The 18,643-nt window shown below is 45.4% G+C and overlaps 1 protein-coding gene across 1 annotated transcript in view; it reads left to right on the top strand.

The window, feature by feature from the left end:
• GFRA1 (GDNF family receptor alpha 1) overlaps positions 1–18,643 on the top strand; it is a 231,360-nt gene that overhangs the window by 184,361 nt on the left and 28,356 nt on the right. Inside the window, exon 5 of the mRNA XM_049764478.1 lies at positions 13,944–14,053. Within this exon, the coding sequence (XP_049620435.1) occupies positions 13,944–14,053 (110 nt within the window). The remainder of the gene's footprint in view (positions 1–13,943; positions 14,054–18,643) is intronic.

The following is an 18,643-nucleotide window of genomic DNA, read 5'->3' as shown; positions in this document are numbered from 1 at the left end:
ATCAAATCTGTGAAAATAAATGTGGCCTAACTTATAACATCATTAAAAGACCACATCAAGACACTTCCTACATGTTGTCATAAATAGAATTTATTTAAAAAAAAATCTTACCTTTTCCTCATCTCCACCAATATTTAGGGGGTAGTGTGGCAGTGTTATAAGTCTGTTAAATTTGGTGTTTGAGTGCAAGACAGGTTTCTGGAATTTTCTATCTGGATGATTTGTTCTACTTTCAGTCATTGTAGTTGAACCATCATCATGCAGTTTCTGGACTGCTCTACACAGTGCTCTGGTGGATATAAAATGAGAACTTAGGAGTTAGGAATGCTGACAGGCCCTTAGGGGGGCTGGCTTCTCTGAGAGCTACTGCTTAGCCCAGAGGCCATGTTGAGTCCATGGGCTTACCAAGTGAGTGGAGCATGCACAGACACCTTAATTTATGTGACTTTGACCAAAGTGTGGGCATCTGCTTATAATAGAACCAGCAGGTCAGGGAAAAGATACTGGGACCAGGGCAGGGGGACCCACTCTGGAAGCCTCCCAGGGAAATAGATCCTTTTCACTAGCTTCCTATTGGCACTGGTTTCACTCTGGACTGCATCCCCATGAACAGACACCCCCACAGTCTGCATTGAGAGATTTCTCTCAATGCCAACAACAGCTCTTCCTTCATCCTTTCTAGTCTAGGTCTCAGAGGTGGTTATTCTGCTCTATCAGCAGAGATCCAGGCTGGTGGGGAAGCCACCTGCCATTCTCCTAGAAGCAATCATTAGTACTTTCCCCTTTGTCCAGACTTGGGAGAGGATGTCCAAGGCTCAAAACTCTCCTTAGGTGCTTGTGGAAGTTGCTATCCTAGAGGTAAATCCTCTCTGCTTCCTCAGGGTTCATGTGTCACAGGGAGAGCCAAGGATTGGCAGGAGGTTGGACCTGGGCTAACCGTTTGGGTTGGAATGCCACGTCACTGGCCATTAGAGTCTTGGCTGGGCACCCATATGGGCTGTTGCCATGCTTGTAGACTGTTCAGTAGCTCTGTTAGATTGCTCTGGGCTTCCAATTCGAGGTTCTTGGGTGAGAGGGCACCATCTCTCCAAAATAGGCTCTCCAGCTAAAGATGTTGATGCTGTTTTGCTAGAGATCTGGCTTTTCTAAGCTGTAAATAGACAAAACCAACCCAAAATACCTCTTCCTTGTTCTAAGGCCAAGACATTCAGTTAAAATTCATGTTGAAATATTTGTGACTACAAACCGAGTGTACATTTGGAGAAAATGTGTTCTACTGACCTGCTGTTGACTCCTCTGATTCAGAGGACTGAGGTGCAAGGTGTCCTGAGTTTATCCCTGGCCTCTAGTGGCCAGAGTAGACCATGTTGATACACAGTCCAGGGAAGTGGAATAGCCTCAGCAACATACTCTTAAAGATCAGGGGACCTCTGATGTTAACCTGCATCAGGACCACCTTCTGATTCTTGAGGTTCACCATGGGGAGTTGGAAAATTCCATTTCTTAAACATTTCCAGGGATGCTACTGGAGTGGAGAGTGCTGCTTTTTTAAAGGATGTTGAGGACTGACCAAGATACATAGGATTTACTCTGGTATTAGAAGAGGTTCAAAAGCTGAGAGTTCAGTAAACAGGCAGATGGGCCTAGCAGGAAATTGACACTTAGATGGAGTGCAGGAGAGATGGATGGTACAGTGGAGGCTGGAGTGTATGGTAGCAGCTCAGGTGCTGCAGGCAAGCAGCAGCTCAGAGAGTTTCTAGATCTACTGTGAAGCATGGTCATGTCTGGGTTAATGCCTCCCCAGACATAGCTAAGGGACATAGCAAAGGTCTCTCTCCAGGTCACTCTGTGGACATGACCTGGGCATCATGTGTGAAAGAAATAAAGAACTAGGGCCCAGGTTGTCTGAATTGGAATTTAACCCACTGAGTGATGCTGAAAAATGCAAAACTAAAGGTTTTTAAGGGAGCTATTTGAAAAGAAACTCTTTTTTTCAGTTGACCTTTGGAACAGTATTTCACCCCAACTATGCACTATGGGTCCCTCTGGTCCCATTTTCTCTTAGAAGCTTCTGGAGGGTCAGAAGAGAACCTGTACATGGTAGAGCTTGGATACAGATACATCAATGCAAGGATGTACAGAATTGAAAGCCAAGTTGGGTCTGTGAACAAAGGTGATGATCTTGAACTTGGGTTGTAAATTCCCATTGATTACTGTCTTCCTCTGAATTCAGTGCCCATCCTGGGAGAGATGTTGGTAGATCCTATGATGGAAATGAACTGGACTCTATCCCCACGGCACGGAAAAGCGCCCCCTGGAGGGAGCTAAGTGTACCTCGGCCACAAAGGATTACCTCTTGCACCTGAGTCCAGTTAGCTACAGCTGCATTTCTGTGCCTCAAAATAAGCCGTCAAGTCACAGGGTGGATGGGTAGGCAGATGGATTGTTGAAGAGGACAGTTGCTTGGAAAACTGTTCCTGTGGACCCTGGGAATCAACTCCTGCACTCAAAACTAAGAAAGGAAGGGACTGTCATCCTCAATTTAGCTGACAGCTTTGGGCAGAATAGAGAAGAGGGGCCTTGAGAGCGGGGATGCTGTTGGCAAGTGAAGAATTTGAACCTAAGGATGGAAAGAAGAGTGATGGGTTTTCTGCAAGGGGGGGGGGATTACTATCAGATGGCAATGGAATACGTGATTTATTCAGTTGACGTAAAACCCCCACAATTCCTTGTTCCCTGAGCAGTTTTCTGTCTAGAAAGGAGGAGATGAGGGACTAGTTGTTTGCTGAGCTCTTCAGTCTCTGCTGACCTTAAAACAACTTGCCTGGAAGAAAAACGACCTGGTGTCTATTTACTAGCAAGCATCGTTTTCCTTGGGAAATCTGCAGTTCTATTAAAGATTAATAGGGAGCTCATTTTCATATGTTTCTGCTTAGCGTCTGTTTGTGCAAATGTAGGCTGTTCTTTGCTCGCATTCATTCATCTTCCCTCTTCCTCACTCTCTTCCAGAGCCAGTGGCATCTGGGATTCTTGAACATTCTGCTGAGCAGAGCTCGAGGCTCATGTACCACAACAGTATTTCAAGCTTATTCTTTGGAGGTGGGATCAAGGCAAGGAGTTTTGCAAAATTTTTGCAGTCAGGAGAGCTGTGCCATTTTAATTTTTATATAGTGTTTTGGGCTATGGCAGTGAGTGGAGTTGGGCCATATAGGGTGGTTCACAGGGCTTACTCCAAGCTCTGTGCTTAAAAATCATGCCAGGCAGTACTTAATGGATTGAATGTGGTGCCGGGAACTGAACTCGGGTTGGCTATATGCAAGGCAAGTGTTGAAAATTCTATGCTATCCCTCATGCCCGTGTGTTGTTTAAATATTTCATCTTTAGGGTACCACTTCCACATATACACATGCATGGAAAGACGAAAGCTTTGACTAACTGAAGGAAACCCAACAACATGGGGTATAATTTAAGAATGTTCTAGAATGTACTTGTGCTTCCCTTAAAGTAACCAGAGCCTGTTTGACACTTCTCGGTGAGCACTTTGCCAAGTGATTAGCAGAAAAATTCTGCTAATTAGCAGAGTGACCATCTCTAGCCTCTGCTCTCTCAAGTCAGTGAGAACCTTCCTGGACTAGTCCTGAGTGAACTGAAAGCATCCAGGCAGAAGAGGCAGGCCTGTTCACATCTAGGAATCTGGTGATGGGAGCTGGCCATGAGGTGGCACATAACCTGAACCTTCAGTAATACTTGATGTTGCCCAAGCAGAGCAAATTCTCTTGAGAGAGCTAAGTCACTCACCCCAGATGGCATGTTTAATAGGCAACTGAATGGAAATTTAAGTCCTGGTCCATTTTCCCATTCAGGACTCTAAACCTGCACTGTGTATTGGTTATGAGTGTTGGTTTCATATTCTGTTGCTGCTGTAATGAATTAATATAAACATGGTGACTTTAAACAATATAGATTTATTCCCATGCACTAAGAGAGGGCAGAAGTTCTTCTATCCAGATATCTCATAGGGCTAAAACTAAGGTGCCTGCAGGGCTCAGTGTCATCTGGAGCTTTGAGATCTGAATTTGTTTTCAGTGTTGACTCCTTGGCTGTGATTACACCTTCCAGACTCCAAAGCAGCCATGGCCAAGCCAGGCCTGCCCACATTGCATTGTGCTGCCTCATCTCCCTGCTCTCTTCCACTTTCACAAATAATCAATTACATTGAGTTCACTCAGATAATCCATAAGGTCTCCCCACTCAGTGATCTCCTCTGCTCAGAGTCTTTGTCTGGGAGCTGAAATGTAGACATCTTGGGAGACATTATTCTGTTACCATAGTTTTTCCTTATATTTCTAACTTTGATTTGAATTTAATCCTCTCATGAATTATAAACTAGCCATCCTCTCACCTTCCTGGTGGTGCGGAAGATACAGAACTAACAGCATAGTTTTTCTTTAGCCACACTGTATGTGTTCTGTCCTAACCTTCTGCCTTCCCTTCCTATTCCCACTTCCCTTCTCATTAAGTCCTACATGTGTCCTGTTGCTTTGAAGCTTCCTCTCACAGCAGTTCAAAGTTCTTCCTGAAAGAAGAGTGGGAATAAGTAATTAGCAAAAGCCATCATGGGGGGCCTTGGCCACCTCAGGATTTCTAAGCAAATAATTTAGGGCTCTTTAGCTTCCAGGATAAATGTGAGGTCACTTCTGAAATGGAAAATACTTTCAGTCCATATTGTTTTGGAGTTTTCAGTGGCATATCTATTGACCCAAGATGGGAAACTCCTCTAAATTTTGACTTTTGCTTTCAACTGGAAGCCAGTAGACTGCCTGTAGAAATAGACTTCTTGGAGATTTGAGGAGAATCTTCTTCTCAAGAAGTTTCTCAAGATACTTCAAGAATTTGAGAAGAAAAGAGAAGTTGAGGGGAAGTCAAAGGACAGGAAAGGAAGGAAAAGTAAGGGAAGGGAAGGGGAGAAGAAGAGGGGGAGGGAAGGAAAAGGAAGGGAAGGGAGGGGTAAGGAAGGGAAAGGAGTCACTTATCCCAGATGACATGTTTAGGAAGCATCTGAGTGGGATTTTAAGTCCTGGCCCATTTTCCCATTCAGGATTTCAAACTTGCACGGTGTACCAGTTATGAGTGTTGGTTTCATATTCTGTTGCTACAGTAGTGAATTACTATAAACACAGTGACTTTAAACAATATAAGGTCAGAAGTCCTATTCAGATGTCTTGTGGGGCTAAAACCAAGGTGCCTGCAGGGCTGAGTATCTTCTGGATAGGTATTAGATATCTGAAAAATTTTTAATAATTTCATCAGCCAGCAAGCTTTTGATTTCTTTTCTCCTTCATTTCTACCTGTAAAAACAAGTTCTGCCATTGCTAGTTTTTTTCTGAGAGAATGAACGTGTTGTAGCATGGATAGTGTAAAACAAGTTGGTTTGATTTGTCAGCATGGCATGGTGGCATGCAGCGGTTATACTTTCTCTTTTGGATGTATCCTCTTCTCATGCTGTGGTTGCCAGTGAGTGCATTGGGGGATTCAGCTGAGAAGTGGGGTTTCAGGAAGAGTCCGGCAGCAGGGCATATTTGGTCAGAGGAGCTACTTAGTGTCCCTTCAAAGTCAGAACAAATTCTCTTGCCAGTTCCTTTGACTTGCTTTTCAGACATGAACTGTCCTGTCCCCTACTTTGCACACAGCAGCTGACAGCATGGCTGGGCATAGGGTGCCAAGGCTAATGGTCTGCAATTTTCTCTCATCTCTAATGTCGAAAGCAGCAAGGCCCCGCCACTCTGCATTCTGTAGCCCTGATCTTCTTTTTGGTTACCCAGAGCAAAATGCCCAGATTGAAACCCTCGGGCTCTGCCTGTGATTGCTCCCTGCACTCCTGGCACAAGTAGGGGTAAGGTGTGGACTGAGAAGATCCTTGGGAGCCTACACCATTCCTCCTTGGTCTTCGGTCTTCCTGGACCACAGACCAGTTTCCTATGGTCCTGGGACCTCTGGCTCTTTTCCATTAGACTTGGCCAGAGTCTGGGTTAGTCTCTGTGGATAAAAACAGCTGGCTAAGGCCCTGAGGAATTTACCCGAAGTGGCCCTAGGGGACAGAGCGGGGACACAATTGCTGGAAGTGTCATCTGTGCATCTGGCTCTGCGTTGGACACCCTGACCTGTCCATCTCTCAGGTCTCCCCATATGGAGGCTGCAGAACATTTGAGGTTTGAGGGGGAGCTGAGTTCCCAAGTTCCATAGCCTTCCCTGCAAAGACAGGACCTTTGCTCCAGGCAGTCTAAAAGGCCACCCCAATCTGAGGACAAGAGAGGTGGGGAAGTAGCCCAGTGCCCTGGCATGCCCTGGCTCCCTTGACTACCTAATGCTCCTGGGAAGTGGAGGAAGTGTCAAAGGGGTTCTTATCAATACACAGACCAAGAGCACCTCTTGAGCCTTGACGGGGGACCATCCCACAAATTGAACCAACCTCTTCGATTGTTTGTTGGTTTGTTGTTGCAAATCAGCCTCTGATGAGGTTGACTGATGGAGGGATGGAGGATGAGGCCTTTCTCCTCCAGCTCGGACCACGCATCTGTTACCCTGTTCAGCCAGAGGTTCTGAAGTGAATGCGGCGGGAAGAAAGCCAACAGGCAGTCAGGCTTCTGAAGAAAACAGCTCTTTATTCCATGAAGAGGCCGAAGCCAAAAAGTCTAAGAATAGGCCCCAGGAAAAAAGCCCCTCACCTTCCACAGACCCTTGCTTTTATGCCCCGGAGTCAGGTACCACCCAGTGGTGGGATCAGATACCACCCAATGGTGGGAGCAGAATAAGGTACCACCCTAGGGTGGGAGCAGAATGCCAGGTCACATCCTAGGATAGGGCACAATCACAGTGGATCAGGGTAGGATCAGTAACATAATAATCCCATAAAAATGTTTACATACACAACAGTTTGTTATTGTGTTTTGGTGACTCAGGGAGCCTATTTACATGTGACCTGTCCTACATATGTTGACAGATGCATGGGACATGTGTCTCTCTATATTGTGTTTTTCATGTACTTTTTTTTGGGGGGGGCCACACTTGTTTGATGCTCAGGGGTTACTCCTGGGTAAGCGCTCAGAAATTGCCCCTGGCTTGGGGGGACCATATGGGACGCTGGGGGATGGAACCTCGGTCTTTCCTTGGCTAGCGCTTGCAAGGCAGACACCTTACCTCTAGCACCACCTCACCAGTCTAATATTGATTTGAATTGGGGAGAAAGGATAATGAATTTATCAGACACTGTGTGCTCTGGGTCCTTTTATGCAAGTACAATACTAATTCAGGTCTTCCAGCCGCCAAGCCATTGAAAAGCACCATGAAAGCATTGGGCCCTTTTTCTAAGCTGGGATCTGAGGACTAGAAAAGTAAACCAACAGGCTACATTGTAAGATAGTGAGGAGATGAGAGATCAGAAATACGTGCCTCCCACTTCAGGCCTTCCCTGCTCCCATCTCAGGACCCCTGGAAAAGTCTTCTCGAATCCACTACCTGCAAAGGAAGCCCAGGACTGCAAAGTGTGCATGTTCACATTGGGTCTAAGAACATCCTGCAGGTTCAAGATTTCTGCAAGGTCCTTCAGTCTTACATTCCTGTCTGGGTACTAGTGCAGTGCAGAAACCTTTCACAAGGGGAAATGGGAGTGAGCCTGTATATTGCTGGCCTCACCATGTCTCCTGTACTCATCTGGCTGTGCCCCTTCTGCTTTATATATAGTCAGACCAGGAGAAGGCCAAGGTGGGAGTGGCCAAGGTGGTGCCAGCTGAGGTAGTACCATTTGAAGTGGTGCTGGCTGAGGTGGTATAGAGTGAGGTTTTACAGGATGTGGTGGTACTAACTGGGGTGGTTCTTACTGAGGTGGTACAGGCTATGGTAGTACCATCAAAGCCATCCTAGGATGAAGGCAGGTTAGTCAGGTGAGAGTGGGCAGGAGAGAGAGATAGTACAATGGAAGACTTCATTACCCTGGAAGTTCAGGGGCCTGGAAGCTTAGCATCCCTACACTTCCCCATCTCTGCCAGGCCTCTAAAAAGATATGTAAAGGCAGAGTGGAATCCTGGGTGAGGAGAAGTATATTTGAGAGCAGATATTCTGTTTTGTTTTTCTTTCTTTCTTTTTTTTTCCTAATAACTTCAAGTGTCCGTGCATTGAGTCTCTAAAGTGCAAGGAAAATCCAAGGGCTAAGTGATTAAGCAGCAGTCTCAGGAGCTCCAGTTAATTAGGAACAGAGCCTGGAGCCCATTCAGAATCTCACGATTCTTTTCTCTCCATTCCACCCACCCAGGCAAGGCTGGTGTCCAAGTATGGGTTTTGTCCTGGAAAAATAAAGCATCGGCAGGATAAGGGTGATCCAGGATGAATTAAACCAGTCTTTGCAAGGGTGTTCTTGACTAGCTCTCTAGAACAGTGTTTTCTTCAGAGTGTTGCAAAAAAAAAAAAAAAAAAAAAAAAAAAGCAGTAGAGTTATTTTTCCCGCTGTCAGAGACCATCTGCTGTCTGAGAAGATGGCTGGATTTTTTTCTAGAAATCATTTTCTATTTCCAGTTCTCTCTGCTTTCCTTCCCTTCCTAGCTCCCTCCGTTCCTGGGGTCCTGCGGATTTCCCTTGGATTGTGTGGGAGACTTTGCTGCCTGTAGAGAATGGGAAGTCTTTCTTTAGGGGAAGCTGCATTTCTACCTTGGTGCCTGTTCATTTCCCTGCCAGCCTTCTCACGGCTTTAGACGTGGTGATTTTTATGTTTCTAGAAGAAACCAAACCTGGGAATTATCGGTGTGGATCCCTTCTGAACTTAGAGGCTCTCATTTTAGCCCAGGTGAGGAAGTCATTGAAACAGGTGCTATTACTTGTTTTGGAGGGGCAGTGTTTGAAGCCATGCTCAGGAAACAGAAGGGGAAAATTCCCAGCCATACCAGGCCAAATGGTTCTAGGCTCAAGTCAGACTCTGGTACTGCTCAGACTCATTCATGCTGGGTGTCACCAAGGCACCATTCTGCAGCACTGGGGGCCGGGGCATGTGATGACAGGACTTCAACTCCACTCACTGCCTGCAAGAAGTGCACTCCTGACCACTTACTGAGCTACCTCTCTGGCCCCCACTCACTGACTCTGCACTAGGGTGTGCAAAGAGAAGGACGAAAGACACTGTCCTGGGATACTGGCATTGTCAGATACTGGCTTATCATAGCTCTGCTAAACTGTGGCTCTAAGACCTTTCAACTAGTCCCTGTCTCCCCAGAGTGTCTTGACCCTGAATGGTCACAGCCTTCTCCAGGATTCTCCTACCATTTTCCTTCAGTAAATTCCGTGTGCCAAGTGCCCCCACCCAGTCCTGTCCCTTCCTTTCTGCACCCCTGGCTTTCATCCTTTGTACCCGCCCCCCCAGCACTACATCTTGACTTCCAGCACTACATCTTGACTTCTCTGCTCACTCTGAGTAATCTCCAAGGTCTCATCCCTTTCCTCTGTGTCCAGTTTTTTTCCCTTTTTCCTATGGAGCAGCGAGGGCCTGAGTGGGGCTTAAATCCGTTTCTTCCAAACCAAAGGGTCTTCGAGCCTGCAGATCACAGGTTTGTGCTGTTCCACAGCCTGCCAAGCTGGGCTGGGGCAAGGCTCACACCTGGTAATCACACGCCTTGTATGGGGGAGGGATGCCTGGGTTCCATCTCTGGTGCTTTGTAACCCTTGACACCCCCAGCCCTGCAGTCATAATAGCAGCAGCCAGAAAACCAGCCTGTGGGTGCTTTGTGTAAATTCCTCCCTTTATCTGGGGTGGGGATGTGTCACCTCCTCTGCCAGCAGCATCTTTCCTCCTGCCCAGTCTAAAAACATTTGGATCTTGTCCACTGATGCCCAGTGGTGAGAATAGTCTCTGGAGTCAGTCTGGGTGGCACTGAGTCATGGCAACCCAGCTCCTGGTTCCACACATTGACCCACAGAGCTTCACAGCTGAAAGAGGTTGCAACATCTCCTTTTCTCTTCCTGCCCCTGGAAAGTGGGGATGTTAGTTTCACCAACAAGGGTTACAGTAAGAAAATGTGTTGATGTGTTGGATACTTGGGGGGTGCCCAGCACTACATCCCCTACTCCATGATTATTACCTGGAGCAGTCATGACTGTGATTCTTAATCCCTCACTCCTTCCCACTGGTATAGTCACTCAGACCTGCCTGTTAGCTCCTCACTCAGCTCCCAGTCTGAGTCGAAGTCTTAGGGTCTCTCAGAACCAGCTTCTGGTGTCGGGTTAGGTGGTGGGAGTGGGATGGAGGGATTTTGGGTTTGGGGTTTTTTGTTTGTTTTGTGGCCATACCTGGTGGTGCCTAGGGGTTTATTCTTGGCTCTGTGCTCAGAAATTGCTCCTGGCAGACTCAGGGGACCATATGGGATGCCGAGGATTGAACCCGGGTTCACTGCTTGCCAGGCAAAAGCCCTCCCTGCTGTGTTATTGCTCTGGCTGGAATGGGTGGTTTTTGATGCAGGTTCTTCTTGGCACACTCTCTTCCTCTCATTTGAATGCTCTGAGCCGTGAAATCAGGTGAATGGAGTAACAGTTCCTACTGTGTTAGGATTTCTGGAGAAAACTTCGAGGTAGAAAGAAGACACTTTCTATTAACTAACATACTGTAAGTTCTTAGTTTGCCTTGGCTTGACTTTTCTTAGAAACCACATTTGCCTCTTCTCAGGAACTTGCCACTCTACTAGCAAAATCATTCTCTGTGTTTCTCTCGGCTTCTGGATTGCAGGTTACCTGAGATCAGAGACAGGAAATATGTTCAGTGTTTCACATGTGCAAATGCTTCACAATCTCAGAGCAGCTTGGTTGTGGACTGTTTTGCTGACAGAGGAACATACCAGCTCAGGGAATGTGAAGCATTTGTGCATGTGATAATTGAGGAGTACCAGGGGTAGTTGTGGAGAGGAGACAGTGAAGGGAAGAATATGTGGGGAGAATGGTTTCCTTTCCTGAATAGCACAGCATACTCAGGATTCCTCAGCCTCACCAGGATATCGGCCACATTGCCTTGGAGTTTATTTTAAAACAAGCTCATGCCAGTAAATATTTTTTACAAATAGGTTTTCCAAGAACAACACACTGCCCTGATTTGTAGTGTTTGCTGATTACCACAGTGTAAATTTTCACACCAAGGCCACTAGGAGGGTGATGTTGGCCAACTCCCCAGATTCCTGAAAATTTATTTGTTCACTTCTAGTGTGCCACTGTGGAAACATCTCCTTCCATCAGCTTTCTTCTCTGTCAAAGCCGAATCCTATAAAGCCAACTTCCTGTCTCCAAGTATCTCTGCCAGGGAGAAGAGAGGGTTTAGGAAAGAGCCATAGAAGGGTTGGTGGGTTAAGATTTTGGTTTTGATGCCACAGCCAGTGATGCTCAGGACTTACTCCCAGCTCTGCTCAGGGATCAGTTCTTGGCAGGGAACTTAATGTGGTCTAGGGATTGAGTCAGGGTCAGTAGCATGCAAGACTTTAACCCTCTGTACTGTGTCACCCTGTTGGTGAAAAAAAGCATTGCTGTTTGTGTGGTGTGTCCTTTGGAAACTCTATCCTGGTGATGCTACTTTCTAGAATCTGTTAGGAGCTTCTTTCAAGAACTGTCCTGGCCAAGGCTCTTCTTGGAACAGTCTATCAAGTTTCATCTTTCCACCCTCGTGATACTGTCTGCAGCAGGCCAACTCAATTAGCCTCTCATTCCAGAGTCCAATAGTAAGTCAGTCCCAAGGTTGCTAGGCAAAACAAGCTTGGTGGCAGCATCATCCACAAGGCCAGCATCCATTTCATGACATGTTCAGTTCACAGTGAGCTCCAGAGATGATATTGGGAAACCATATACCAAGAGAAAGAGAGAGAAAGAGACAGACAGATAGACCTCGCCTCCAACTCTGAAAACCCATCTCTGCCCAATCCTCGAGCATGTCCAGACTGGGCATGTACAGAGCTGGAACACCAGCTGCCAGAACCCCCACTGGCCCTGGGAACATTGGAAGCCCAGTCCTGCTACCTCGTTAACTTTCATGACCAGGAAAAATGCTGCTGAAATTAACACTCAAGCCAAGCTACAGGCACTCGGAGCCCTTTGGGTCAGCCTGGACCACCTGTAAGGGATTTCCTCCAAATAGCAGAGGCTACAGAAAAGTACTGGGTCATCTGCCCTTCTGTGGGTTCAGATAGAGCCAGAAAATAATACTCACATGGCAGAGGCTGCAGGAAAAAGGCAGATGTATGCACACATGGAAACTGCACACAACCCTATTGAGAATTCTTGACCCAGACACGGGTTCAACGAGGTCCCCTTTGAGTGTCAGGCGCTGTGCATGGAAGCTCTGGCAGAGCTCAGATACTTGCCTTGACAGAACTAGGCACACAACACTGGAGCACTCAGATTAGCACAGAGCAGGAGGCTTGGGCATACCTTGCTTGGACCAAGGAGTGACCAGTCGACCTGTACATGCACTTCACAGCCTGGATATGTGCTAAGAACTTGGATCTTTCATCCTGTGCTTTAACTTCTTCCAGTGAAAATGGTCCTTATGGGCCACATAGCATTTAAGGTAGGTGTTTGACATGCACCTGATCCAAGTTTATTTACAGGCATCACATAGTGAGGGCCCTAACCGTTGCCAGGTCCCTGACACAAGGAAGTGGCAATTCTTGTCCCAGAGATCATTGCATTCTCCAGCCCTTGTGCTGAATCAATGGTCTGGTTGACTGAGAATCACTAGTGATGTCCCCCAAACCTACCAGGCACCACTCAGGAGGCCACTCCCACAAAAAGATCTTTCATGAGCCCTTTATAGACCTTCCTCAGCTCTACACAGCCTACCTCACTCCATACCACCAACACAGACTTGTTTGTCTCCTGAAGTTTGCTATACCCCGGTAGTGCCTTGGGTGAAAACAAGCGCCAGGGCAGTGGGCTGCCAACTCCTAGGCACTGGAGACAAGAGAGCAGAGACAACCGTCCCATTGTCTTCTATAATTGCCAGATAATTTAAATTCTCGTGAAGCCCATTGTGTTCTTCACAGAGAAGCAGAGCACTTGTCTGCTGTGATGACCTCAGAGGTGCCCCAGCTCTCATACAGACCTTTCTAACAATATCCTCTTCAGATAGAAAAACAACCCATTGGCCACAAAGAGCCTTGGTCCTCCCCACAGTGGAGTGTCTGTGGCTGCGCCACTTCCGTTCTCTGCAACCTCCCTGCTACCCAGGGCCTCCAGAGGGTTGTAACACAGACCCAGAAGGTTTTCCGAATAGGAGACACATTCTACCCTCTTCTATGTGGCCCCACCTCCACCTGCAGCCCTAAGGCACTAGGCCAGAGAGTGATATGACCCCTAGGGGGTGTGACAGTTTTCCCTAAGGCTTTTCTCCTGGAAAAGCCAGTATCTCCTCCCTGTCACTTGACTAGCCCAAGTTCTTGTCCTCTGGGCTTGGGGGAGATGAAAGATGCCTCCCAGAGAGATACCCATATCCTCAAAGCCTGTAAGAATTAGGGGAGCAGATGGACTGTAGGATCCTGTTTGGATGCCAGGAATATGCTTCTATATGAAGTAAATATTTTCCCAGTGTTGCTCTCTGGTGAGTATGTAAGAAACATAGTTCCTAAGGATGCAAATCAGCCTCATCAGAAATAAATATTAAATGGGAACTTCAAAGAGTCCAGATCTCCCCACTTAATAGGCCCTGCAGACATCTTTTTCCCCAAAGAGGCAGTCACAGGTGGGTGAAGACTGGAAGGAGAAGGGACTGTGATTTGAGGTGTCTAAGAAAGGAGGTTCACATTTCCAAAGACTGAATTTTCTGCATGTTGAAATGTGTGGGATAGGGCCTATTTGTAAAGGAGTGAAGAAAAGTGTCTATCTGAAGGCTGAGAATCTCTGAGCCCCCAACACCCTCTTTTCTTTTCCAGATCCCGCCTGGCCGACTTTTTTACCAACTGCCAGCCAGAGTCAAGGTCTGTGAGCAGCTGTTTAAAGGAGAACTACGCTGACTGCCTCCTCGCCTACTCGGGGCTTATTGGTAAGGAGGGGGGGAAGAGGGATGGAGAAAATTCGGGGGGCTGCAGATCCCAGCAGTCTGCTCTGTCCATGCCCACCTGCCTCTGCCGAGGCAACTTGAGCTTCCCCTCCAGTCAGTTTTGAAGTTAGACCCTGAAGAAAGCTTCTGTACAAAAGAGAAAAAGAAGCCAAATGGTGTTCACAGGGTGCAAGCAGGCCTGGGGATTATTAAAGAGCAGGAGGAGCAAGTGCAAAACTCTCTGAGGCAGCTGCGGGGGGCGGGGGGGACTGACCGTGTGGAACAGACAGAGAAAATAGTACGGGTGCTTCTGGATGTGCTTCTCCACCACCTAATTAAATCAGAGAATTTTGGAGAAAAGCAATTTTGGAGAAAACCAATGTCTGGGAGGTCAGAATGGCTGGTGGCCAGAAACAGCGCTTTGGAGAGAAGCCCCTAAACATCGGGGTCCTGCTGGCCACTTCTGTTCTTGGGGATTCAGCTCTTGGGAGGCAGAGGTAGTGATTAAGAGCTCAGCCTCCCCTCCAACTCTCTCTCTCTCTCTCTCTCTCTCTCTCTCTCTCTCTCTCTCTCTCTCTCTCTCTCTCTCTCTCTTCCCCCCCCCCCCCCGAACAAACAGCAAATCCAGGATTTTCTGTATTTCAATATTGGGGCTTTATTTGTAGAAATTTCCAAACTTTCTACCTCTCAGAAAAAAATGCTACCTGGCAACCACTGGAAATTAATTGACTTTCTTTAAGGTAACAAAAGAAAAATGCCCTAAATCAAATTCCAGTGTTGTACTATCACCACCACCACCACCATCACCACCATGATCATCACCCTCCACCCCTGATCAGGCAGTGTCCCATCAGGTCAGGGACCCTTATTAACCACTGGGGGACCTACTGCTTAAGAAGAATCAGGTTTTCACCTCTGGAGACCTATTTATTTTTTTAATTTATTTTGGTGTATATTGCTACCATCCTTATTACCCCTTCACACATGCACACACTTAGGCTAAAGTCTGTGGGCCAATTCTTCGGTTCTGTTGCCTTGAGCCATTTGTTTCTCTTTAAAAAAAAAATAATTTCTTTAAGCACCATGGTTATACACAAGTGCAACTTCCCTCCACCAATGTCCCCCATTTCCTTCCTGCCCCCATCCCCTGTCTATTTTCGAGACAAGAATTGTATTTCTTTATTATTGTAATGATAGTTATTAGTGTAGTTATTTCTCTAACTGCGTTTTCCATTCTTTGTGGTAAGCTTCATATCATGGGCTTGACCTTCCAGCCCTGATCTCCATTGCCTCTGAGTATTATTATTATATTGTCTTATTTTAATCCCACAGATGAGTGAGATTATTCTTTGCTTATCAATATTCTTCTGATTTACTTCACTCAGCATAATCTCCATATCTATTCATGTAAAGGCAAATTTGTGGCTTCCTTTTTTCTAATAGCTGCATAGTATTCCATTGTGTAGATATAGTTTCTTTAGCCCCTCATCTGTTGTTGGGCGTATGGGTTCTTTCCAGATGTTGACTATTGTAAAAAAGCACTGCTATAAACATAGGACTGCAGAGGGCATTATTATATTTTATTTTTGTGGTCTTAGGTATAATCCCTCGGAGTAGAATTGCTGGATAATATGGGAGCTCAATGTCTAGTTTGTTAAGGAATATCCAGTGTTTTTCAGAAACACCAGACTGATGACATACCCACTAGCAGTGAATGAGAGTTCCTTTCTTCCCATATCCATGTCAGTAGTGGTTCTTCTTGTTCTTTGTGATGTGTGCCAGTCTCTGTGGCATTAGATGTTATCTCATTGTTGTTTTGATTTGCATCTCCCTGATTATTAGTGACATGGAGCATTTTTTCATGTGCCTTTTGACCATCTATTTCTTCTTTGAGAAAATGTCTGTTCATTTTGTCTCCCCATTTTTTGACAGGGTTAGATTTTTTTTTTCTTGTTAAGTTCTGTCAGTACCTTTCTATATCTTAAGATACTAGTCCTTTATCTGATGGGTATTAGGTGAATAGTTTCTTGCATTTTGTGGGTGACCTTTTTACTTTAGTCACTGTTTCCCTTGAAGTGCAGAAGCTCCTCAGTTTGATGTAATTCCCTTTGTCTATCTCTGCTTCTACGTGTTTGGACAGTGGTGTTTCCTCCTTGAAGATGCCTTTAGTCTCAACTTCATGGAATTTTTTAATGCCTATGTTTTCTTCTATATACCTTATAGTTTCAGGTCTGATGTCAAGGTCTTTAATTCATTTTGATTTGACCTTTACAAATGGTGTTAGATGGAGATCTTATTTCACTTTTTTTTTGCAGATGGCTGACTAGTTGTCCCAGAACCACTTGTTGAAGAGACTTTCCTTGCTCCATTTTGCATTTATTTGCCCTTTGTCAAAGATTAATTGATTGTATGCTCTAGAATCATTCTCTGAATATTCAAGTCTATTCCATTGATCTGAGGGTCTGTTTTTATTTCAGTACCATGCTATTTTAATGATTATTACTTTATAGTACAATTTAAAGTTAGGTAAAGTGATGTCTTCCATCTTTATTTCTTAAGAGCTGCTTTAGTTATACTAGTTTATTCTTTCGAATGAATTTCAGAATTTTTTGATTCTCTTTCTTAATAATGTCATGGGGATCCTTAGAGGGATTGCATTAACTCTGTACAATGCTTTGGGGAGTATTGCCATTTTAATGATGTTAATCATCCCAATTCATGAACAGGTCATATGTCTCCATTTCCTTGTGTCCTCTTTTATTTCTTGAAGCAATGTTTTATAGCTTTTTTGTATAGGTCCTTCACTTGTTTAATTAAGTTCAGTCCAAGGTACTTGAATTACTGTGGTGCTATTGTAAATAGGATTGTGTTTTTAATGTCTATTTCTTGGAAACCAGTTTTTAAGTCTACTGGGAGCCAGAATAAGGCACATTTGCACCCATGACTTCACGGGGCAGGAGGAGGAAGCACTGGAGACCAGGGACTATAAAACACCTGTGTCAGTGCTCCACCACTGTGAAAGTTGGTACAGGACACACAATGAAGACTGCAGGGGCAGAATCAAGGAAGAAAATTTGGGAAACTCAGGGTAGCAGGGCTGTATTTGTGCCAGAATCCTTCCAAAAGAATAGCCCAGGTGTGTTATATCCAGGGCAGTGACCAGCTGATGATAGGGACTGTCCAGGAGCCTCTATCCACCCTCACTTCCACCATAGATACAGGAATTCCCAGTCATCACTGAGTGAGTGACAAGGGCAATGAGTCTAGCTCTCCACATTCTGGCTTCCCGAGGGCCATGTACGCTCTGCTCCCCTTGAATACATGCGTCTCCCAGAGCATGGCTTTGCCAACTATGGAATAACTGATTTACAATATGACAGAAGCACTCATTTCCTGTTCATTGTCAAAAGTTTGAGGATTTAGACAGAGGCACTCAAAAGGAGATGGTGTTAATGTTGAACCCCCATTTCCAGATGGAATCTCAGTTTCCAGGAGAATCTCTCTTCTACCTGAAAAGCTCATCAAGGTTTCCAGGAGTGGCCGAGGCCTGTTCTGTGCAAGTAATTTCTATGGGGTCCTCCTGCATGTGACATCCCCCTCTCATGTTTAAAGGGGACCAAAATTGATTTCTCCTTTGGGCAAGGACCCCTCCATTTGCTCTGCCCAGTGTGTTCAGTCTTTGCTCCGACCAAGGTTGTTCTGCTGTATGCATCTACTTCTTCTGTAGATAGAATCCTGTGGTGCTCAGGAGACACATTTTCTCTTCTTTATTTAATATGTAGGGTGCCTGTTCCTTTTCCTACTCTCTATCTCTTTCAATCTCTGCTAGAGATTGAAGTTTTCATTCCCAGAAATAATTGGACATTATTTTATTCAAATTAATGAAGAACTTAGGACAACGAAGGTAATAAATACCCTTGACCAAAAAAAGCTATCAGTGTTTGTTTGTGACCAAATGGATCCCATTGTGTCACTAACTACCAGGTGTTTTCTTTTTTAGTTCTACAAAATACAAAAAAGAAGACTTCTTGGCATGAGAAGGTAGTGCCTGGCATGAACCACCCAGGCAGAGACATTTGAGTTGCATTCAGTGTTAATGCATTGTTTATTCATGCCAGTACAGAACTCATCAGAAAAAAAAGAATTCAGGAAGATGTAGGCCAGAGACCACCCAGCATTTCTTTGAGGACTCTTGAGACAATACTCTAGGAGCTATTCTCTTAGAAAATTTCCACGTTCCTTTCCAACTTGGAAGACTTTTGTTCAGACTCATTAGTGACATTCGGGGTGGGGCTCACCCAGAGGCGAGTCTCTTAGCTTCCTTGTATGACTCTGAATGAGCTATTGCGTCAGAGGGAAGTAAATGCAACATCCTAAAAGGGTCTTTAAGATGAGAAAAGCTAGTTTTACCTATTTATGAAGATAGATGCCATCTCCCAGAAAATGCAACAGATGTGGAAACTTGGGTATTCACAGTTTATTCTCCTCTACTCCATGACATCCACACCATTTGTGCAGGGAAAAATTATTCCAGCACAGCTCAAGGAGTTTGTCTAGAATTTTTAAGTAAATATGTAAATTATTTTATGTGCT

Source organism: Suncus etruscus, chromosome 17 (assembly GCF_024139225.1).
Source record: "Suncus etruscus isolate mSunEtr1 chromosome 17, mSunEtr1.pri.cur, whole genome shotgun sequence".
NCBI lineage: Eukaryota > Metazoa > Chordata > Mammalia > Eulipotyphla > Soricidae > Suncus > Suncus etruscus.
The sequence above is the reverse complement of the archived record's forward strand: the minus strand, read 5'-3'. Positions and strand labels throughout refer to the sequence as shown.